The sequence below is a fragment of the Cyrtonyx montezumae genome, unplaced genomic scaffold (genome assembly GCF_038088225.1).
Source record: "Cyrtonyx montezumae isolate F1298 unplaced genomic scaffold, pur_monq_1.0 scaffold_8, whole genome shotgun sequence".
Taxonomy (NCBI): domain Eukaryota; kingdom Metazoa; phylum Chordata; class Aves; order Galliformes; family Odontophoridae; genus Cyrtonyx; species Cyrtonyx montezumae.
This window is the reverse complement of record NW_027072089.1, coordinates 109755900-109773880: the sequence shown is the minus strand read 5'-3', so window position 1 is coordinate 109773880 and position 17981 is coordinate 109755900. Positions and strand designations below refer to the sequence as shown.

The following is a 17981-nucleotide window of genomic DNA, read 5'->3' as shown; positions in this document are numbered from 1 at the left end:
CAGCTGTGTTGTGCTTGTCAGGTCAAGCCACAGGGACAAGTCAGAAAGTTCATAAGTTCATAAGTTCATAAGGTTGGAAAGGACCTATAAGATCATCTAGTCCAACCATCCTCCTATCACTATCTCTACCCAACTACTAAATTAAGTCCTTTAGCACCTCATCTAAACGCTTCTTGAACAGCGCTAGGGATGGTGCCTCAACCACCTCCCTAGGCAGGCCATTCCAGTGCCTGACCACTCTTTCAGAAAAGAAATGCTTCCTGAGGTCTAATCTAAATCTTCCCTGGCGCAACTTGTGGCCATTCCCTCTCGTCCTGTCATTACTTATCAGGGAGAAGAGGCTTTGCTTGCACAATTTAAAAACAGAAAGGCATATCCAGAAGAACCCACCACTGCACCTACTAGCTCACAATTAACATGGTCCTCTCAATTTAGAGATACAAGAGGAACAAGCTTGAAGAAGGTAATTATGCACCTATTTTCAAACTGCCTTCAGCTACAGCCATACTAAACAGATGTTGTAACTTTCCAAACGCAACAAGAGATTTACCTACTATTTCTGTGTTATGCTTATGGGGTACTTCAAATAAACATTAAAGACATAGGTCCTTAGTTATTAACTTGTTACTTTTAATGGTATACACCGCAAAATGTGCAGTTCCCAGATGGGAATAAAAAAAACTAAAGCATTTCCTATGGGCGAGAAATGTCGAACAAAAGTAGCTCAACATGATCTAATGGAAGAGAAAATAAATGGTGCTTGTAAGGCTTGAGCTGTGCACTGCACTATAAGCCTTCTCAGCACGCTTAAGAACGATCTCTATCTAGCACCAACCATTCCAAACACACTGAACAATCAGCTTGCTCACCAGATGGTCTTACTGGAAACACTTGGTCAAATAAACAAAATGTGCACTTTATTTAGATATCTTCTGTTTTTATCTCCTTTTGGTGTTGAGACTCTTCAGCAAGAGCTACATATATAGACACGTTTTCTCATAGCTACAGCACAAAGAATCAAATACATCCCAAGGCAATGAAGCCAACTAGAACGTTAAACCAAAATGAATTCTGCATTTGCAAAGAAACAATTAGCTTTATCAATAAAAAGACAGCACAAACGTAACAGCCAAGCAGGCTGCTGCTTAGGTACATAATGCCACAAAGGGCCCCCATACTCAGAAAACTCCAGATTACCTGCACGTGGAGTTTTCAGTTGTACACAATTAAACCACCTACAAAGAAGCTGAAAACATGGAAGCTAAATATATCAAACTACAATACTATTAAAGCAATAGATTGAGAACAGCAGTGACTGATAGTATGGAAACTACAGGCACAGCATCTTTAGTGATGAGCCTGAGAAAAAAGTTAACAACTTTGAGAATTTCTGCTACCAGAACATTGCTTTTGAGCAATTTTACATATACTATTTCTATCCCCCAAGGCCTACCTCCCCCTTACCCTCCCATTCAATTATCTTATCTTGAACATTCCTACAGTCCTTGGACTTCTTTGTGCTGCATTTTATAGTCCACCATCCAGGTCCGTAGCAACTCAGCTCTTACTGCACATTTCACTGACACTGACTTCTAAACATCCAAAGTAGGACATGCCATCCTATTCATTCAAATATACCTGCAAAGGAGGAGTTCCTTCCTTTTTTATTTAGAGAGACTGAGGCATTAGGGTAGTAATAAGAGAAAAAAAATCAGACTAGGATTCAACACATATGAAACTGAACGCTGTTCTCAGTTGTACTCTTGAAAATTGCAGATAGGTACCAATACCAAACATGAAAGTTTGTTGCTAGAAACATGCAGTAATTGGAATTCTTGTGTAGGGTAACACATCTTCCATTCCTTCAATAAATATCATGCTATATATCCCTCTTAAGAGTAGCTTAAAATTAAGAAGTATTATATGAAAATATCACTCACACTGGGAGGGTAAGTCAAAATAAAAAATTTTAATTGTTTCAAAATACATGACTAAAATCTACATAATTATTATTAAAATATGCTTACATGTATTCTTTGATTAACTGTTTGCATCACAAAGTTAGGCATATTTTTAATGCAGTATTTTCTCACAATTTTAAGATACAGGTTTTGCTAAAATTAATAGTGTAAAAAAAATTATAGCCCACTGAGCAGCCAATATAACTTACTAGGTTCTTGCATCTTAAGTTACATACAGGAATTTTAGTATTCACATAGATGAACTGTCATTAGCAAACAAAGACATTATTAGGTCATCTAAAAAGAACCAGGACTAAAGGGCTTCAGTTGAGTTACGCACTGATGACTTCTGTTCCATTGATTAAGAGCTCATTTTTAAAATACTCCATCTTGGACAAGGAACTGCTTCAACTTTTGAACTGCAAGAGGTAACTAGTTGACGTTAGTAACTTAGCTGTGGTTTAATAAGAAAAAAACTTTTAACATGCAACAAACTGTACCTTAAAGCTCAGAAGAAAATCCACATGTACCAAACCAACCGAGAATGTTTCTCTTTTCTCCCCTTCCCCCATTATAAATTCCTTAAGATCAGCATTGCAGTTAGTGGGAAAAACATGCAAGCTAGCAGTAAAACCTGGAAACATTTCAACTCTTACAACTTCAAACTTCAAGCAAAAATAACTATTTTGGAACAGGTGAAACAGGAACACAAACTTCAACCTGAAGCAAGTTTTTGAAAAAGGTTACACTTTTACAACATGTCATATTAAACTGAACTGTAGGAACATCAAGGAAATATATCTATGTACTTCAAAGTATTTGTTGATCAAACACTTTTGAGCACTGCTCTTCCTTTTCTGAAGTGATGCACCCTCCTCTCCTGGAATAGGCAGAAAAAACAGGAAAACATGTTTCTAGACAATAATCAGAACAAAGCAACAAAAGCTTCACAAGTATCTCAGGACATTCTCTATACTGCTCAGTTCCCTCCAGAACTGTCGAACACAGCTTCTTTATTCCTGCTTCACACCTGTCTTTTTAAAGCAAAAAAGTAGCAGAATTTTAAGTATGATGTTAAAACCCTTATCAATAGCATGTAACTGGAAACCAGACCTCTGTGAAGACTGAATACACAGCAAAAAAACATTCCATTAATACCTGATGACCAGGTACTGACCTAATCGTGTAAATCATCTACTACGGTTTAACCAAAGTATAGACAGGCATCCACAGTGGGTACTTAAGTGGAGGAAGGGCCATAACCATTTAACTTTGCTCTCTTGTAAACAAGATACAGCCTGCTTACCTTTCAGCAGATTGTTCCTGAGGGATGATTAGCCCTAAATATCCAATAGCTGGCTGCTCAGCAGTTTTTATGCAGCCTTGTATCAATGTGCTTAAATCCACTGAATTCAATTTCCACAATTTGCTTTCAGTATTAAGCAACTGAGAGCTAACCATCGAACATCCATTCAGTGCACACACAAAAATAAAAATCCAAGCGAAGTGCAGATAAATCTGTCTTTACAGTATCCTACATATGAACAAAGTTGAGATCAGCTGGTTTTAGAGATTTCATTTTGCTTCCACTACATACCCTGAAGTAGTCATCTTGTGATACAAAGGTACTCCTCGGGCGGCTCTCAGGATTAAGCAGACAAGATACTACTGTTTGTATGCTCCTGTCCACAGACTTCTGAAATACAGTTAGAAATGCATCTATAAAAACTGATTTTTATCAGTTACCCTACTACCAGGGGTATGAGTCTGTCAAGAGTTTACTATTTCATGCTTGAACTCCTCCCAGCTTTCCTGCTTCCTGAAATTTTTCTTTTATTGTTAACTGGTATTAACACCCCCAGTTGTCATTTACAACGTTAGTGTTCTTATCAGTGACATGCCACCACAGCTCTAGGAGAGACAGGAAAGCAATGAAGTCTCCTTTAAAGAACTGAGAGCCAAGTGCTGGCCAAATAGAGACAGCTTTCCACAAAAGCAAGGAGATAAATTTCACCCACCTAGATGTTTTGAGACTCCAATCTGCATATGGTGGGAAGTGCCCCCCGATCTGCCTTTTTAGTATCTGCAATTTTCCCATAGTTCTTATCAGATTAAGTTAAATCTTGCCACTTAAACACATTCTATACATCCCTCAACACTATAGACTAGGTTCCAAGGAAGCCAGATACCTTTTGAAATCATGCAGAAATCACAGTGGATTAAGCAACGAATGAAATGATGACTACGACCTTAATTCTAGGGTTGATGAAATGGTCAGAAGAACTCTTCACCAAGCCACATCACCCTCACACACATAGTACCTGGCAACAGCACCAGAGAACACTAAGAAGGAACTTACTTTTTGTGGTCCACTACTAGACAATGGTAAGGGCTCTGGAGCAGCACACTCTGTCCGTATGAACTCTGGATCCTCACTGTAGTGATAATTTGAAGTATAAACCTGCGTATTTAAGAGGGTGCAGTATTTTAGTAACAGTGCAAGAATACACGTAACTATGCAGGCACCAGTCCCCACCTACCCAGAAGCATCGCCAGCCACATCCTTCTGGTAAAGCTCCACAAATGAGACAGTATTCTGATCTGCTTTAAAGACACTTCTATCCCCCTTCTATAAAAGGATACGTTCAAATACGTGTCTTTCCTCCTCACTATAATCACTCCTCAAGTTAGCTGCTCAAAACATGTCCTCCACATATAGGTTTGTTGACAAGGTTATTTACCAAATTCCCTCACTAACAGAAATACAGACTTTGTGTCCACAAACAAAGGCTGAAAACAAAGCTTAGTACACAATTTGAAGTAAGTAGTATTAAGTTCCCTTTAAATATGATCAGAGACAATCAAATGCCAAGGGAAATACTGTAAGCGAATATTTATTTTCTGATTCTCACCTCCGCCCCATTTACCTTCCAGAGTCTACAGACATCTGCTGGGAACAAACTTCAAAGATATTAGCTCTTAAACACTTAGTAGAAACTGCACTCTAAAAATACAGTATTGTCACTGTGGAATAGAAGATGCAAATTTAAGATCCAATGCTGATCCTGTTAAAGCAGTATCATATAGTTTTCCTCTCTCATTAATATCATTCGTGTGAAGTCACAAGAAGTAAATTATTTCCTTGGAAGCCATCAACACCATCTAATCTCCAACAACCTCACTAACTGCTCAGAAGAGCTCTTGAACCAGTAAGAACAAAAACAGTATCTGCAAATAAAAATACTCTGAAGACTTTCACAAATCTACAAAAGAATTGGAATAACCAGTAATATTCTATAGGACTTAAAAATACAGGCTGTGCATCCGGCATGGTTCTTCATGAAAAGAAGAAGGAAGAATAAATCTCATTTCTGTATTAAAATTCCAGAATTCACTAACTAGCCACTAACTAGCAACAAAGTAAAGCTGCTAGCTCTGCTTCTGTCATACAGCTTCTAAATTAACACATCACAATGAAGACCTAAACAACTATTTACTGTCAGCTACGGATTTGTATACACTGGATTCCACACAGACCTGGTAAACCAACAGTCTGATTTTGTAAGTATAAAAACATTTAACTCAGAAGTCTTCAAGTGGAGCACTGCAGACTTACCGGAGGCATAACATAGTTTCTCTGCTCCCCAGGAACCCACTGTGGTGGAGCCTTCAACAGGAATTGAAGAATAATTAGCTTTCATCTATTTATTTCCTACCCAGGTAACTGCTCTTTAAGAGCCACAATATATACACATACACATATCATATTCCACACCACCGTTTTTTCTTTCTCACAGTCCTCAGTGCAGCACAATACCTCTTTCCATGAAGACCTCATATAGTGTTCAGCACAAGGTCTGTCCTACCCCAAATTCAGCTGCCTCCTAGCTTTCTCATTCCAAATTTAACAGATTTCTGAAGATTAGGGAAAGAACCAAGTGCAATCACAGCAGCCTTCCTGACAAAACATCTCAAACCTTCAGTTACTCAACTAGCTCATTTAGTCAAGAACAAAGACAACCTACATGTTTCATTTACAACCTCAAAAACTGCTACCAAGTACCTTTTTGTACATTTTTACAGCTCAAGAGAAAACATTTCTACTTCTTGAATATAGCCCAGGTTTTTAAGTCAGATGAGCAATTCTGTTTATTACTTAAGTAGTTGATTTTGTTTATGCTGTAGAAGTGCAAAGTTCCTTCCCATAAGAAAAACTATAACTTACCAGTTTGGCAGTTTATCACTGCATATTCTATCTAAAGCACTGAAAAATTATACCAGCTTACTCAATGATTTATTTTAAATGCATGAAGAATAAAAACAAAGGTAGTGTTTTTTATTATCTGTCAAGCTGAAGCTAAAATAGAATTCATTTCAAGGATAAAAAAATAAAAAAATCAAAGGTCAAACTCCAGCTACAGATCATTCACTCATAAAAGTTTTGTGAGGTCAACAATTTCCCAGAAGTTCGGAACTAAGTTTATGTTCATTCAAGACAGCACATCTCTATTTTGCTGGCCAAAACTTCCACTTTCTGATGCTTAGGCAGGAATATTTTTGTTAAACTTGACCTCATTTTCTGAAAAGAGAAAGTTTTCAACTATTTTACTGCAGTTCAAAAAAAGTTAAATATAATCTATTAAGTACAAGATAATATAACTACACAATACATGGTACATTTTAGAACCATTCAAGCAATAAGTTGCTGCTCACTTCCCCTCTTTTGCCAGAGAAGAGCCTCCTCTTCCCCCTCTATTTCTGGGGATTTAATAAAAGCTTAAACTGCAGGGCACTGCCCAGGTCGTGATGCACAGCAGAGGAAAGTTCCAGATGCACACCACCCTTCCATATACTTTGCCACTGCTGACTCTGGAAGGTGCAGAGCCATGGAAAGAACATGCTACAATTACAGTGTGGAGAATTAAATCAGGGCTCAGGATACATCATATGGTACACGTAAGAACAGAGTAAATGCAGCTTCCTGAAGCTCTCTGGGGTTACAATAGAACTCTCCAGAACTCTCTTACCAACTGAAAGCAAAACTAATCCTAAATGATCAGTTTTTTTTAACTGAACGTAGCCACCTTCCAATACTTCTAACAATACCACTTATCAAATGACATTAAACAGGTTTAACTGTTAAATTTCCTTTCAGAGGAAAAAAGAAGCCTTTAAAACACCTATAGTGTGAGAGAAACTGAGATTCTCAACGACCTTTCTGCTCCAACTTAAAAGAATTACATACCTGATAGCTGTATGCTGGCTGATATCCTACAGGAACTTGTTGCTGTATCAATAAAGCTGGTGAACTGTATGCATATGTCTACAAGATAAGATTTTTTCTTTTAAATTCAAGTTCAAAGCAAGGTGTTATGGTATCTGCTGTGACCAGCACAAGTGTCCCTTGCTAGGAGAAAAGATTAACACAGCCAACTTCTGCTTCCATAACTGAAAGCAATGGATTTTCAAGTCTGCAGTTTATTTTGGTAAGACATTAACACAGTAAATACCTGGATGCATGACAAGCAGAAAGTCCACTGAAGAACTATCATTTCACTGAATGCTATACCTACAAGAGTCCTTATTTAAAAAGTAAGAAAGTGCATAATCTCCCTGCATTTTGTTTTATAAATAGATCACATCAATTATTAAATTAATTTCTCAGAGCTGCTGGAGTTCTTTTCAAGCAGTTCTAAATTAAGACCTTCATTGGGAAATATAATACAAAAAAGAAGAGGTAAGATGAGAATGGAATCTTTTTTCTGAATTTGAGAAGTTGTGCATGCTTACCGTTCCGTGAACATTTAATTACAACTCCCAGTCAGCAGCACAAATAACCTTACCTGTACATACTGAGTTAGTGGGCTCACCACAGCTTGAGGCTGCACATAGGTCTCTGTATTTTGGTTATTCCACACACTATGGAATTGTGGTGCAGGAGGATTGAAAGACAATGGTCTAGGCTGCACATAAGAACCTTGTTTTAAGGGAAAGAAAAACAAAATATTAAAACATTTTAATGAGTATCTCATAAACAATTCAAATTCAACTTGCAAAAAAACTTTTAAACATTCTGACTCAAATTCAGCTCAGTGATTTAACTATATTGCATTTTTAGCTACAACAGATTGTGCTCCCAACCTTCATTCAATTTTATCATCAGAACTGTACATACCACAAACAGCAAGGCTGTGATTTAGAACTGGAATTAGTTGAAGTATACACACTGCACTAGAAAAACAAAAAGTACTTGCAAGAATGTTGATGTATAATTGCAAAAAAAAAAAAGCCAACTTATAATTCGACTTCATATATACTTACACAAGTTTTGTTGTTTCCTAATTGCAGGTCCCAGTTTCAGCCTTTTGCCATGGACAGTGATCTGTGACTGAAAAATAAGTTACTCCATAAGCTGGACAATCACCAAAGGTGAAGTGGTCAGTTTAACCTTCAGAAGACCATACTTCATTTCCATACTACAGTATCACCAACTTGCATACAGTTTCTAAGAGCCTCCATTTTCCCTCTCTCCACCCTTCAACAGCCTAAGCCTTCTAGCTTCCTGCTCCTGTAATGCTCTCACTACACCCATGTATGTACTCAAGGACTTCACAAACCTATCTTTCACTGCTACTTCTAATCTTAAAATTACTTATTATAATGAAGATTGGCAGGTGCTGTTTCACGCAAACTATCCTTGCCAATCTTCGTTATGTTTTAACCTTGCCTCAGTCTGCAGCCAGTTACCTTTCTTCCCACAAATCTTCCAACAGGCTTCACATGACACAAGACTTTAAATCACACCAAGACTAGGACTACATTAATTTTGTTTCTTACTTTGTATACAAAGAGCATGCAGCAACAGCAGTATTTGTTGTAGTTTCTGCTGGGACAGATTTGCTTTCTTTCAGTGTCTGGTATGATGTTTTGTTTTGGTTTTAGCAGAAAAAAACTATGTTGATTGAAACACACAGATGTTTCCAGTTGTTGCTGAGCAGTGCTGTATGGAACCACTTTAGTTTTCTAAGCTTCTCCTACTGTCCTGCCAACAACGGCACTGAGAGAGGCACAAGGAGCTGGGAGGGACAGAATCAGAACAGCTGACCTAAATTCTAAATACAAGGGTATACCATAACATAGGATATCATGCTGAAGGGAAGTATGAAAAAGGGAAGAGTTCATCAGGCAGCCTGCCACTGCTCAGGGAATAGCTGGGCATCAGCTGGTGGATGGTGAGCATTACTTGTGTATATAAAAAAAAGTGATGTGCAAGTAAAGGTTAATAGCTTTTATATATATATACACACAATTATCATATCACTTTTTTTCTCTTCCTATTGGTAAATAGTTTTCATCTCAACTCACAAGCTATACTTTGTGGTGGTCTGTTTGTTTTTAATTCTCTTCCCACACCACTGGGAAGGACAGCAGGGAGGAAGTGACTATGTGGTACTTAGCAACCTGCTGGGTTAAATACAACAATATTTAAGCAAATTTACCTCAGAGCAGTTCTAGGCTTTTTTTTTCCCCTTACTTTTCTTAGTGGGACTGTTTTCCACTAGCCATGCCTACAACCTTCATGCAGAAGGTTCTTCTGACAACTTAAGACACAAGAAGCTTACTTCTACTATTTTCTGAACATCCACATTGTCCAGGAACGATACAAATCCATACCTGAAAAAAAAAAAATTCTTCAACTACTACATTTTTATTTATTTGGTAGCTGTTAACTTCTTAACAAAAAACAGCTAAAAGAACATTAATTGATATGCTAGATGTGTTATTCCAAAATATTAAGCAAGACATTAATATACAATTCAGCATGAAAGTGCATTTCCTACTGACTGACAACATACACTCCTGGGCCAAATGAAAGGAATTAAATGCCAGATTCAATGTTCTCCCATTAAAGTTACTCAAGTGAGTACTATTGTTAATATCAGCAGCATCAGAAAGCTAAAAGCTCCTTTAATTAGAATGTACTCAATTCTGCACTTACTGCAGAGGTTTGAATGAAAGGAGGAACTACAGGAATAATGACACTATTGGAGGAAGTGATCCCAAAAGGGAGAAATTGAAAACCTCACTACCACTTGTTTATTTAAGTCTTCAGTACTGGAGACAATACTCTGTTTTCAGAGAACTATAGTAGAGTAGCATCAATCAGTGGAATATGGCAACTAATTATCAATAATGAGAACATGGCTAATCATACATCAGAATTCACCATGAAGATCAGGCAAGAGACGTTAAGCTCAGTATTTTCAGCTCATGTGCCTACAAAAAAAAAATGCTTCTTTTGGGAATCTGCCCAGAGTCACAGAAAATTCCTTTAGGTGAAGTCTTTGTCTCAAAGCAAGTCCAATTTCAAAGCTGGGAGAGCTTCCTCTGAACTCAGTTGGGCAGAGTCCTAGGCACCTTCACTTCTTTACTACAGATGAGAGTTCTTTCTATACATCCAATGGAAATTTCCCTGTAACTTTCCACCATCCCTTAAGTTTCACCCACCACATGAAACAGTTTGGTTGTCTTTCAACTTATCCCTAAGCAACCGAAGACTGCAGAGTTCAACTGCTCTGATGAAAGTCTACTCCCTCAATTATATTAGTGGTACTACACTGATTGTTGTTTGATGGCCATCAGAGAAAGTCAAAAATTCAGCCTGCGAAAGAAAAACCTCCAGAAGTATCCCCTAAGTTTTATGCTTTGCTCCCATTAGTTAAGTGCCAGTAACACTACTTTCCCTGAACAGGTGCACTGACAACATAAAAAAACCTGACTGTTCTCAATTATAAGAATACACAGATTTAAGATCAGTCTAATTTCACAACTAATTCACCTTCATTTGAAAGCCTTAAGCATCTTAAGTGAGCAACTACTTAAACATTTATGATAGAATTCTATCTAGATAAGCAGCAACTAAAGACACTCTGCTCACCCTTTGGAAACACCAGTTCTGTCAGTGATTATTTTCACCTCTTTCACGGTGCCATATTGTTCAAAGTAACTCCGAATTTCTGCTTCATTCATCTAAAAGAAACAAAGCCTTGAACAACTTTACACACATAGCAAATTGCTGCAACTGTTTTAAAGAAAAACTACTGTTTTTAAATCCATCTCCTAATATTCTAGGAAAAACTTGTTTGTCTGCTGCAAAGTTCTCTTACGTGTCATGGTTTTATGATTTTTGTTATTGGTATTCCACATCACAACATCACATAGTGCACAGGGAGCTAAAGAGTTAATGCTTCAGTTCCATGAATAGCTCTGGGTACCTGAGTCTCAGAGAAGAACTATGTACCCCAGAGGACTTTGCATTGCTTTGCATTTCTCTGTTTTCTGCGCAGAGGGAAAGAAAAACTGTTCATATGTCACAAGACACAGGTTCTTTCCCCTTTCCATCCGACCCAGCAGTGGGTGCTCCGTAGCCATCTCACCTTCAGTGTTAGCATAAAGCCTTTGGCTTTTTGGAAACTCATTTCATTTATTAGCTTCAATTCTAATTATATTGTCTTATATTGTGTTATTTTGCATTCTGATATCCTATTTAGTAAATTAGCTTTCCTGTGCAGATCACTGCCACCGTTTTATCTTTAGGGCCATCTCCATTTTTCTCTTCCCCCTTCCCCAGGGTGTGTGCCCATAGTTTTCCCTGTCCCATGTGCACAGAACTGGGCCAAACCAGCCCAGTACCACTGACATCACATAATGCATTACTTCAAGACTGATAAAGGCAATTAACAAAGCCCTCAGATCATCTCCAGAAATTAAAATTCTTATTTCTTTCCCACTCAAGTGTATCGTATGTAGTTTAAAAAGACTGAAAGTACACAAATACCCTTATATCAATTCCACCAACGAAGACTGTATTCGGCATGATTTTTCCTTCTGGTAAAACATATCCTTGGCAGGTTGTTGACAAATGGGTACTTTCCTCTGAGACACCTGCACACTGGGCTTCTGCATTCGCAGACTGAAAAGGTTAAACAGAAATATTTCAGTCACATTATAATATGCTTCCAGGTAAGCTTCATCTTCCTACAAACACAGTTTGAGACACAAATATCAACAGCATCTTTCCCATTACTTAAAGGACGTATTTCCTGCAAATGGAACACTCATCAGTGGAACAAGTGTGAACCAACTCTTCTTTGAGGCTAAGACTTCACACCTAGACTCAAACCAGGCTTCATTAAGCAGTCTTGCCTGACTAGAAGACTCATGACCATTGATACTACCACCCAACATACAATGAGAACACCAAATTACTCAGCTCAAAGTTTTACACAATTCCTTTCAGATGTAAGCAAGAAATTCTTAAATTCTTTTCTGTGAAAAGATAATCTTATGAATAAATTCCATCATTTTCCTTAGCAAAAGCCTGAAATGCTCAAGGAGTGAGTAAAGCTTATGAAATTCCTTCCAATAATGATACAGTTATGCTGCAATTTAGTTGTGATGGAGATAGCAATCTCAACAGAACACTCACAATACTCTCTGCATCTCAGAAAAAGTTTTAGACAACTTCTTTGTAAAAAAAAAAAAAAAAAAAAAAAAAAAAAGAATGTGAACTTATTACCAAGCAGCATGCACCAGAGCAGGATCTTAAGAGTGCACTGCACTACCTACATGGTGTCGTGGTGTAAGGACAGCCATGAGTTGCTTTGCACACCCACATTCCACAGGCACCCTTCTGACTTGAACATAACTCACAAGCTCAACAGTTCTCATTTAGTTCAGGTCGGAGGAAAGTGGATTCTGGATTCATGTTTACTTAGGGAGTTGTTTGTTCAGACAATGTGTACCCCATTTCTTGTTACTGATGCTACCAAGATCTATTCCATACTCTGTAACACACTTCAAACATTATATGAAGACAGACACCTCATCTTCTGACCTAAACAAGTGGTTCTATGTACATACTGTTCTTTACCTGGCTCATAAAAAAATATGAAAAATAAATAATAAAATAAAATAAATAAAATAATAAATAAAAAAACTACTTTGACCACCTCATCTCTCTGTATTAAGAGATCTCAAAATATTAATAATATTTTCCTTATAAGTCAACTTATGTGGCACTATTCCTATTTCAGATAGGCAGATTTTTTGATATAGCTGAGGTTACTGATACTTTGAAACCTAGTAATAATTTACAATGCTAGCACTCATTTTTCAATGTAACAAATTAACTTTAATTAAGTTATTTAAACTGCAGCTGTGAGTGATCAATGGTCATTTTAACTGGACACTCAGGAAGTAAGACAGCTATGAGAACCAAACCATCCTTGTGGCACAACTCAACTAGCAATTAAGTAATGCCAAAACTAGAATCCAGCTCTCTACAGGTATGACTTCTTCAGCATGACTAATTAACAAATTAACACCAGACTACCCTAAAAAGCAGAGATAGTTCACCCCACCTCTCCTCTTATACACCCTTTACACGAATTTCAACAGTTGTCCATTTGAGAAATAGTACAAAACAAGTTTTGACCAGATTAGTATTGTTATTTTAGACAGTAGAATCAGCTTTACTGTGCTATTCGATAAGCATCAGATCCACCTCAGAATCAGTGGATACTGAAGAAATGGAGATGGAAAAGACCCAGCCTGAGAAGCCCAGTTTAACAGCCATCTCATACAGCTAGACCTTGAAGTACTTGGCTCCACCACATCCAGTACCATGTTCCTGTATATAACTTGGTTTACTTCACTGACTATGTGCTGCAAATCTTCTAATAGACTGCTTCTGTTGTACACAGATGAAGAGCAGTCCTGCCCCTTCCCTCCTATTGCACCAGGATAGCTCTTCATAACACCACGCAGGGAGCTGGGCCCTGCATTTCAAGGAGAAAAATGGTCTTCATTTTCAGACACCTGCTTCTGATCCAGCCTCACTCCACAGTTGCATAAGTGCTTGTTCTAGCATGAGAACACATCATATAAAGAAGGAAATGAGAGCTGGAGACAACTTTTGACCACATCCCCAAATAGAGAACATTTTAATTCAAATATGGTAATACCAACTCCACAGCAACTTTGAGTTGACCTGTTAGCATCTACTGTTCATCCCTTTCAGACCTGTTCCACTGACCCCAGCTGAAAGAAAGCTTTCACTTGGCTGTGCAAATTCTCTGGCAACTCCTAACAGGAAGCAGCTCACAGCAGATACACCCAAGAGAGTCAGAGTCAGCACATGAAAGTGGGTCAGCACACGTATACTGCTGATATGCAGGTAAGAAACAGTCTTGGCTGCCATGGAAGCACATCTTTAGTTTCTTGCAATAACGATGCAGAATAAAACTTTAAAAGAAAATACAGTCCTTTAACCCTCTGAACATTAAACATCTAAAGGAGCAAACAGGTTCCCTAGACATTGCAACAAACTTTTCCATCATCAGAAATAAGCTTTTAAGGTGCCTTACTAAGCTTATTTCTCAGAACATAAGAAGGAGCTACTGATGAACACAATGGAAATCCTAAAAGTATGAAGATATGAAACAGCACCTTTCTCCTTTCTAAGAGCTTTTTGAAGTCTTCAGTACTACAACAGAGAACTGTCAACTCAAAGCATCACCCTTACTTCACCAGCACAAAGCATCGTTGTTACTTTACGACCCAATGCAGCCCTTATGTACACAACTGCACTTCTATGCATACTATGGGAAATGACAGTGCTGCAGAATCGGTACCTAAAGCCTAAACCGCTTCCAATTCCCAAAACTGGAAAAAATTCATCTCTTAAAGCGGTTTTTATGTACCATGAAGCTACAGCATCAGCTGAATCAGAATATCCTGGTGGATATTCTGGATATAGCTGGAGAGGACCCATAAAGATTACTAAGTATAACCAAAGAGACCCAACTGTTCAAAAATGCCTTAAACAGTTTCTTCATCTCTGCAGCTCACAAAGTAACTATGAAAGCCAGTTTCTAAGTGCGAAGAGACTCATGGTTTATCCAGTTTTCCAACCCACCGAATTTCCCCCTACCCCTTTTCCCTTATCACGAGGTAAATTATGTAACTTTAACTTATTTACTCTTTGCATTGTTTCACAAAGCGTCGGCTTCGAGGCAAGAAAACGGAATAACCCCTTAATTACAGCAGGGGTTGGTAAACAAAAGAGGTGGAACCGCGTCTAGCGGGAGGAAACCTTCAGTTTCCCTTCTGCCACAGAAGGGCTGCTCCCTGATGTCTCAGACCGCTTCCTCCCTAAATTCACAGACGGCTTATTTAAAACAACGGGTATTCAAGGCCGCGTTTCCAGCCGGCGCTCGGTTGCTATGGCAGCCGCTGCGGGAGGAGAAGATGGCGGCGGCGCGGGGAGCCGTGCAGCTCAGCTCCGTTGCCCGGCTCCTGCTGCAAGCTGCTTTACACCGGCATCCCTTTCTAGTGTTTAACACCAGAACCGGACCCGGCGACGCCAGGCTTCGCCCCAACCGGGGCTACATTACGCAGAAAGCTCTGGAAGGCGAAGGGGCACCGCGTTTGGGAGGGGCACGTGCGGTTTTCCCCGGCGCTCCCGAGGCGAGAACGCTCCGCTCGGGATGTACGCCGGCTCAACAGCTCGGTGACGGAAAACGGGTCACGGGAAGGGGAAAGGCTGAGGACAAACGGAGCTGATGGCGAGCCCGCGGCGGGCAGGGCACGATGTCACGCCGTACGGGTGCGACTGCCGCGTGGCTCCGCACCCGCAGTCCCAAAATGGCCGCTGGGCGCACGACGCATCTGCTCCCTCCAAGCCCTCCTCACACCGCGGCCCTGACCGCGGCACCAACTCGTGCCTCAGCGCTCTCCTACAATGATTTTATTACGATTTTCCTCGCAGCATCACTGAAATCAGTACCCTATACTTAGGATTCTAGATCCTATTTTAAAAGGAGGATCCGCCCCAAACCTGCCGCAGGACGCCCCGCTACATCCCACCCGCCCGCTACATCCCGCCGCTCCCGCGCTGCCCCCCGCCTCCACTTACCATCGTTCCCCGCAGCCGTGACAGCTCCCACGCACTTACAAACAAACGAGGCCTTCAAAACAAAAGCAACAGGAGCACTATAGACACTGGAGAACCCCCCAATTTTTTTTTTTTTTTGCTTCCCCTTTGTTTTTATTTTCTTTTTAATTTTTTTTTATTTTTTTTTTTCTTTTCTTCCTGAAGGGGGGCGTGAAAAAGGGTACCCTTATCGATGGCCGCTCCACTCCTTAAGTAACCCGCAGGGGAAGGGGCGGGGAAAGCCCCGCACCGCCCCGCACCGCCGCGGTGTGAGCGGCGTCCAGCCCTCGCTGTGTGTTTGAGGAGCGGGTTGCAGGCGAAGGGCGATGAGTGCCTCGGCACTTTTTCCTTTGTTAGGAGATGAGGTAGGGCCTTCCTCTTGAGTACCCGTCGTTGTGAGTGAGTGCGTGTGGTAGCGCCTTTCTTTCAGAAGAGCTGAGTGAGGTTGTATTGCTGAGGAGGATTTGGTTAGAGTTGCCCGCTTTGAGACAAAGCTGAACATTTTGCCAATATTTCCTCAATCCAACGTTACATGGATGCTCTGGAAGGCTGGTTCCATCACATCGTGAAGCCTGTTGTCTTCTCACTAGACTGCTAAGACCTTTCTAGATAGCAACTTCCTGCAAACGTCAAAGGTGTAAGACATGGATCTGGGGGAAAAAAAAGTACAAAGCTAAACTGATGGACTGGAGTGCATAAAATAAGCAGGCTTGGTTTCTCACGTCACTTTATTTGGTCTAATACCTCTGTTGTTTTTAAAAGCATACCACGTGCACCTTTTTGACACTAATAATACAAAACAGCTTGCTGCACTAGATAGACTTGAACCCAGAATTGATTTGGATAATAACAATACACTCTTACAAAAAAAGTTATATTTATGTTCACTATAGGTGAGATTTTGATAAATCTAGTGGGGCCACTGCACAATCTAAACATAAGCATCTGTGTAGGTTTTCATGCAGCAAATGTCCCTTAAATAGTATCAAGAAGAATTTGGGTTGGAGAGGACCCCTAAATATCATCTAGATCCATCCTCCTTGCCATGGGCAGGGAAAGCTTTCACTAGAGCATGTTGCTCAAGGCACTGACCACCCCAATTGTGATGGGGCACATACAGCCACTGGGCAACCTGTCCTCTCCGTGGAGAAAGAAAAAAAAAATTATCACCTCTTTTCTCTTTTTGTTTTAAATGGCTGAAACTTTGAAAATAAAATCCAACAGAGAAGGAAAAATACTTATCTCTTTTTTTTAATTACATAGATACGTTTGATTTTGAGAGCAGCAAAAGGTGTTAGTACCGTTATTTCCAAAGCACAAAAAGATTAAATCTGCTTTTAATAGGTGCTGAAACTAATCTAGTCGTACTATGCCAAAACAGAGCAGAAACCAGGTTGGTTTTTGGTTGGATTTTTTTTTCTTCTTTGTGGAGGGGGGAGGGGAGGAGGGAAGCAGTTGCCATCTTTACGCCTCTATTATGACCCTAACTAGAAGCATTCTTAAGCAACGATTATCTCCTGTTTGCTGTTAAGTGGAAGATACCTGTCTTAGAAGAAGTGCAATAACTACGATTAAAGAAAAAAAAATCTGTATCTTTTAGATAGTAAGCTAGTTTTGAGGCGTCCTCTTGAGTTCAGTATTTCTGTAGATAGAAACCCAGAATAGCTGAGGTAGGAAGGAACTTTAGGAGCTCATCTGATTAAGTCTCCCACCCAAGCAGGGCCACCCAGAGCAGGCTGCCTTGGCCTATGTAGATGTGGCTTTTGAGTATCTCCAGGGAGGAGACTCCACAGCCTCTGGGCAACCTTCACCAGTGTTTCATCACCTGCGTAGTCAAGAAGTGTTTCTGATTTTCAGACACCACTTGTTTCCCAGTTCACACCCACTGCCTCTTGTCCTGGCCCTGAGAAGAACCTGGCTCAAAATTCTTTCTCCCTTCCGGTTCACATATATCTAATGATTACCCTAGGCCTTCTCTCTTCAAGCTATACAGCCCCAGCTCTCCCAGTCTTTCCTTATGGGAA

General features: G+C 39.7%; 1 protein-coding gene across 1 annotated transcript; it reads right to left on the bottom strand.

Moving 5' to 3' along the window:
* Nucleotides 1-2787: 2787 nt before the first annotated feature.
* On the bottom strand, nt 2788-15415 carry DAZL (deleted in azoospermia like). Its single transcript, XM_065752984.1, is given in 11 exon segments — nt 2788-2841; nt 3559-3657; nt 4321-4422; nt 5578-5628; nt 7207-7284; nt 7805-7938; nt 8283-8349; nt 9584-9635; nt 10900-10991; nt 11800-11934; nt 15368-15415. Coding segments are annotated over 11 exon segments (912 nt in total).
* Nucleotides 15416-17981: the final 2566 nt, after the last annotated feature.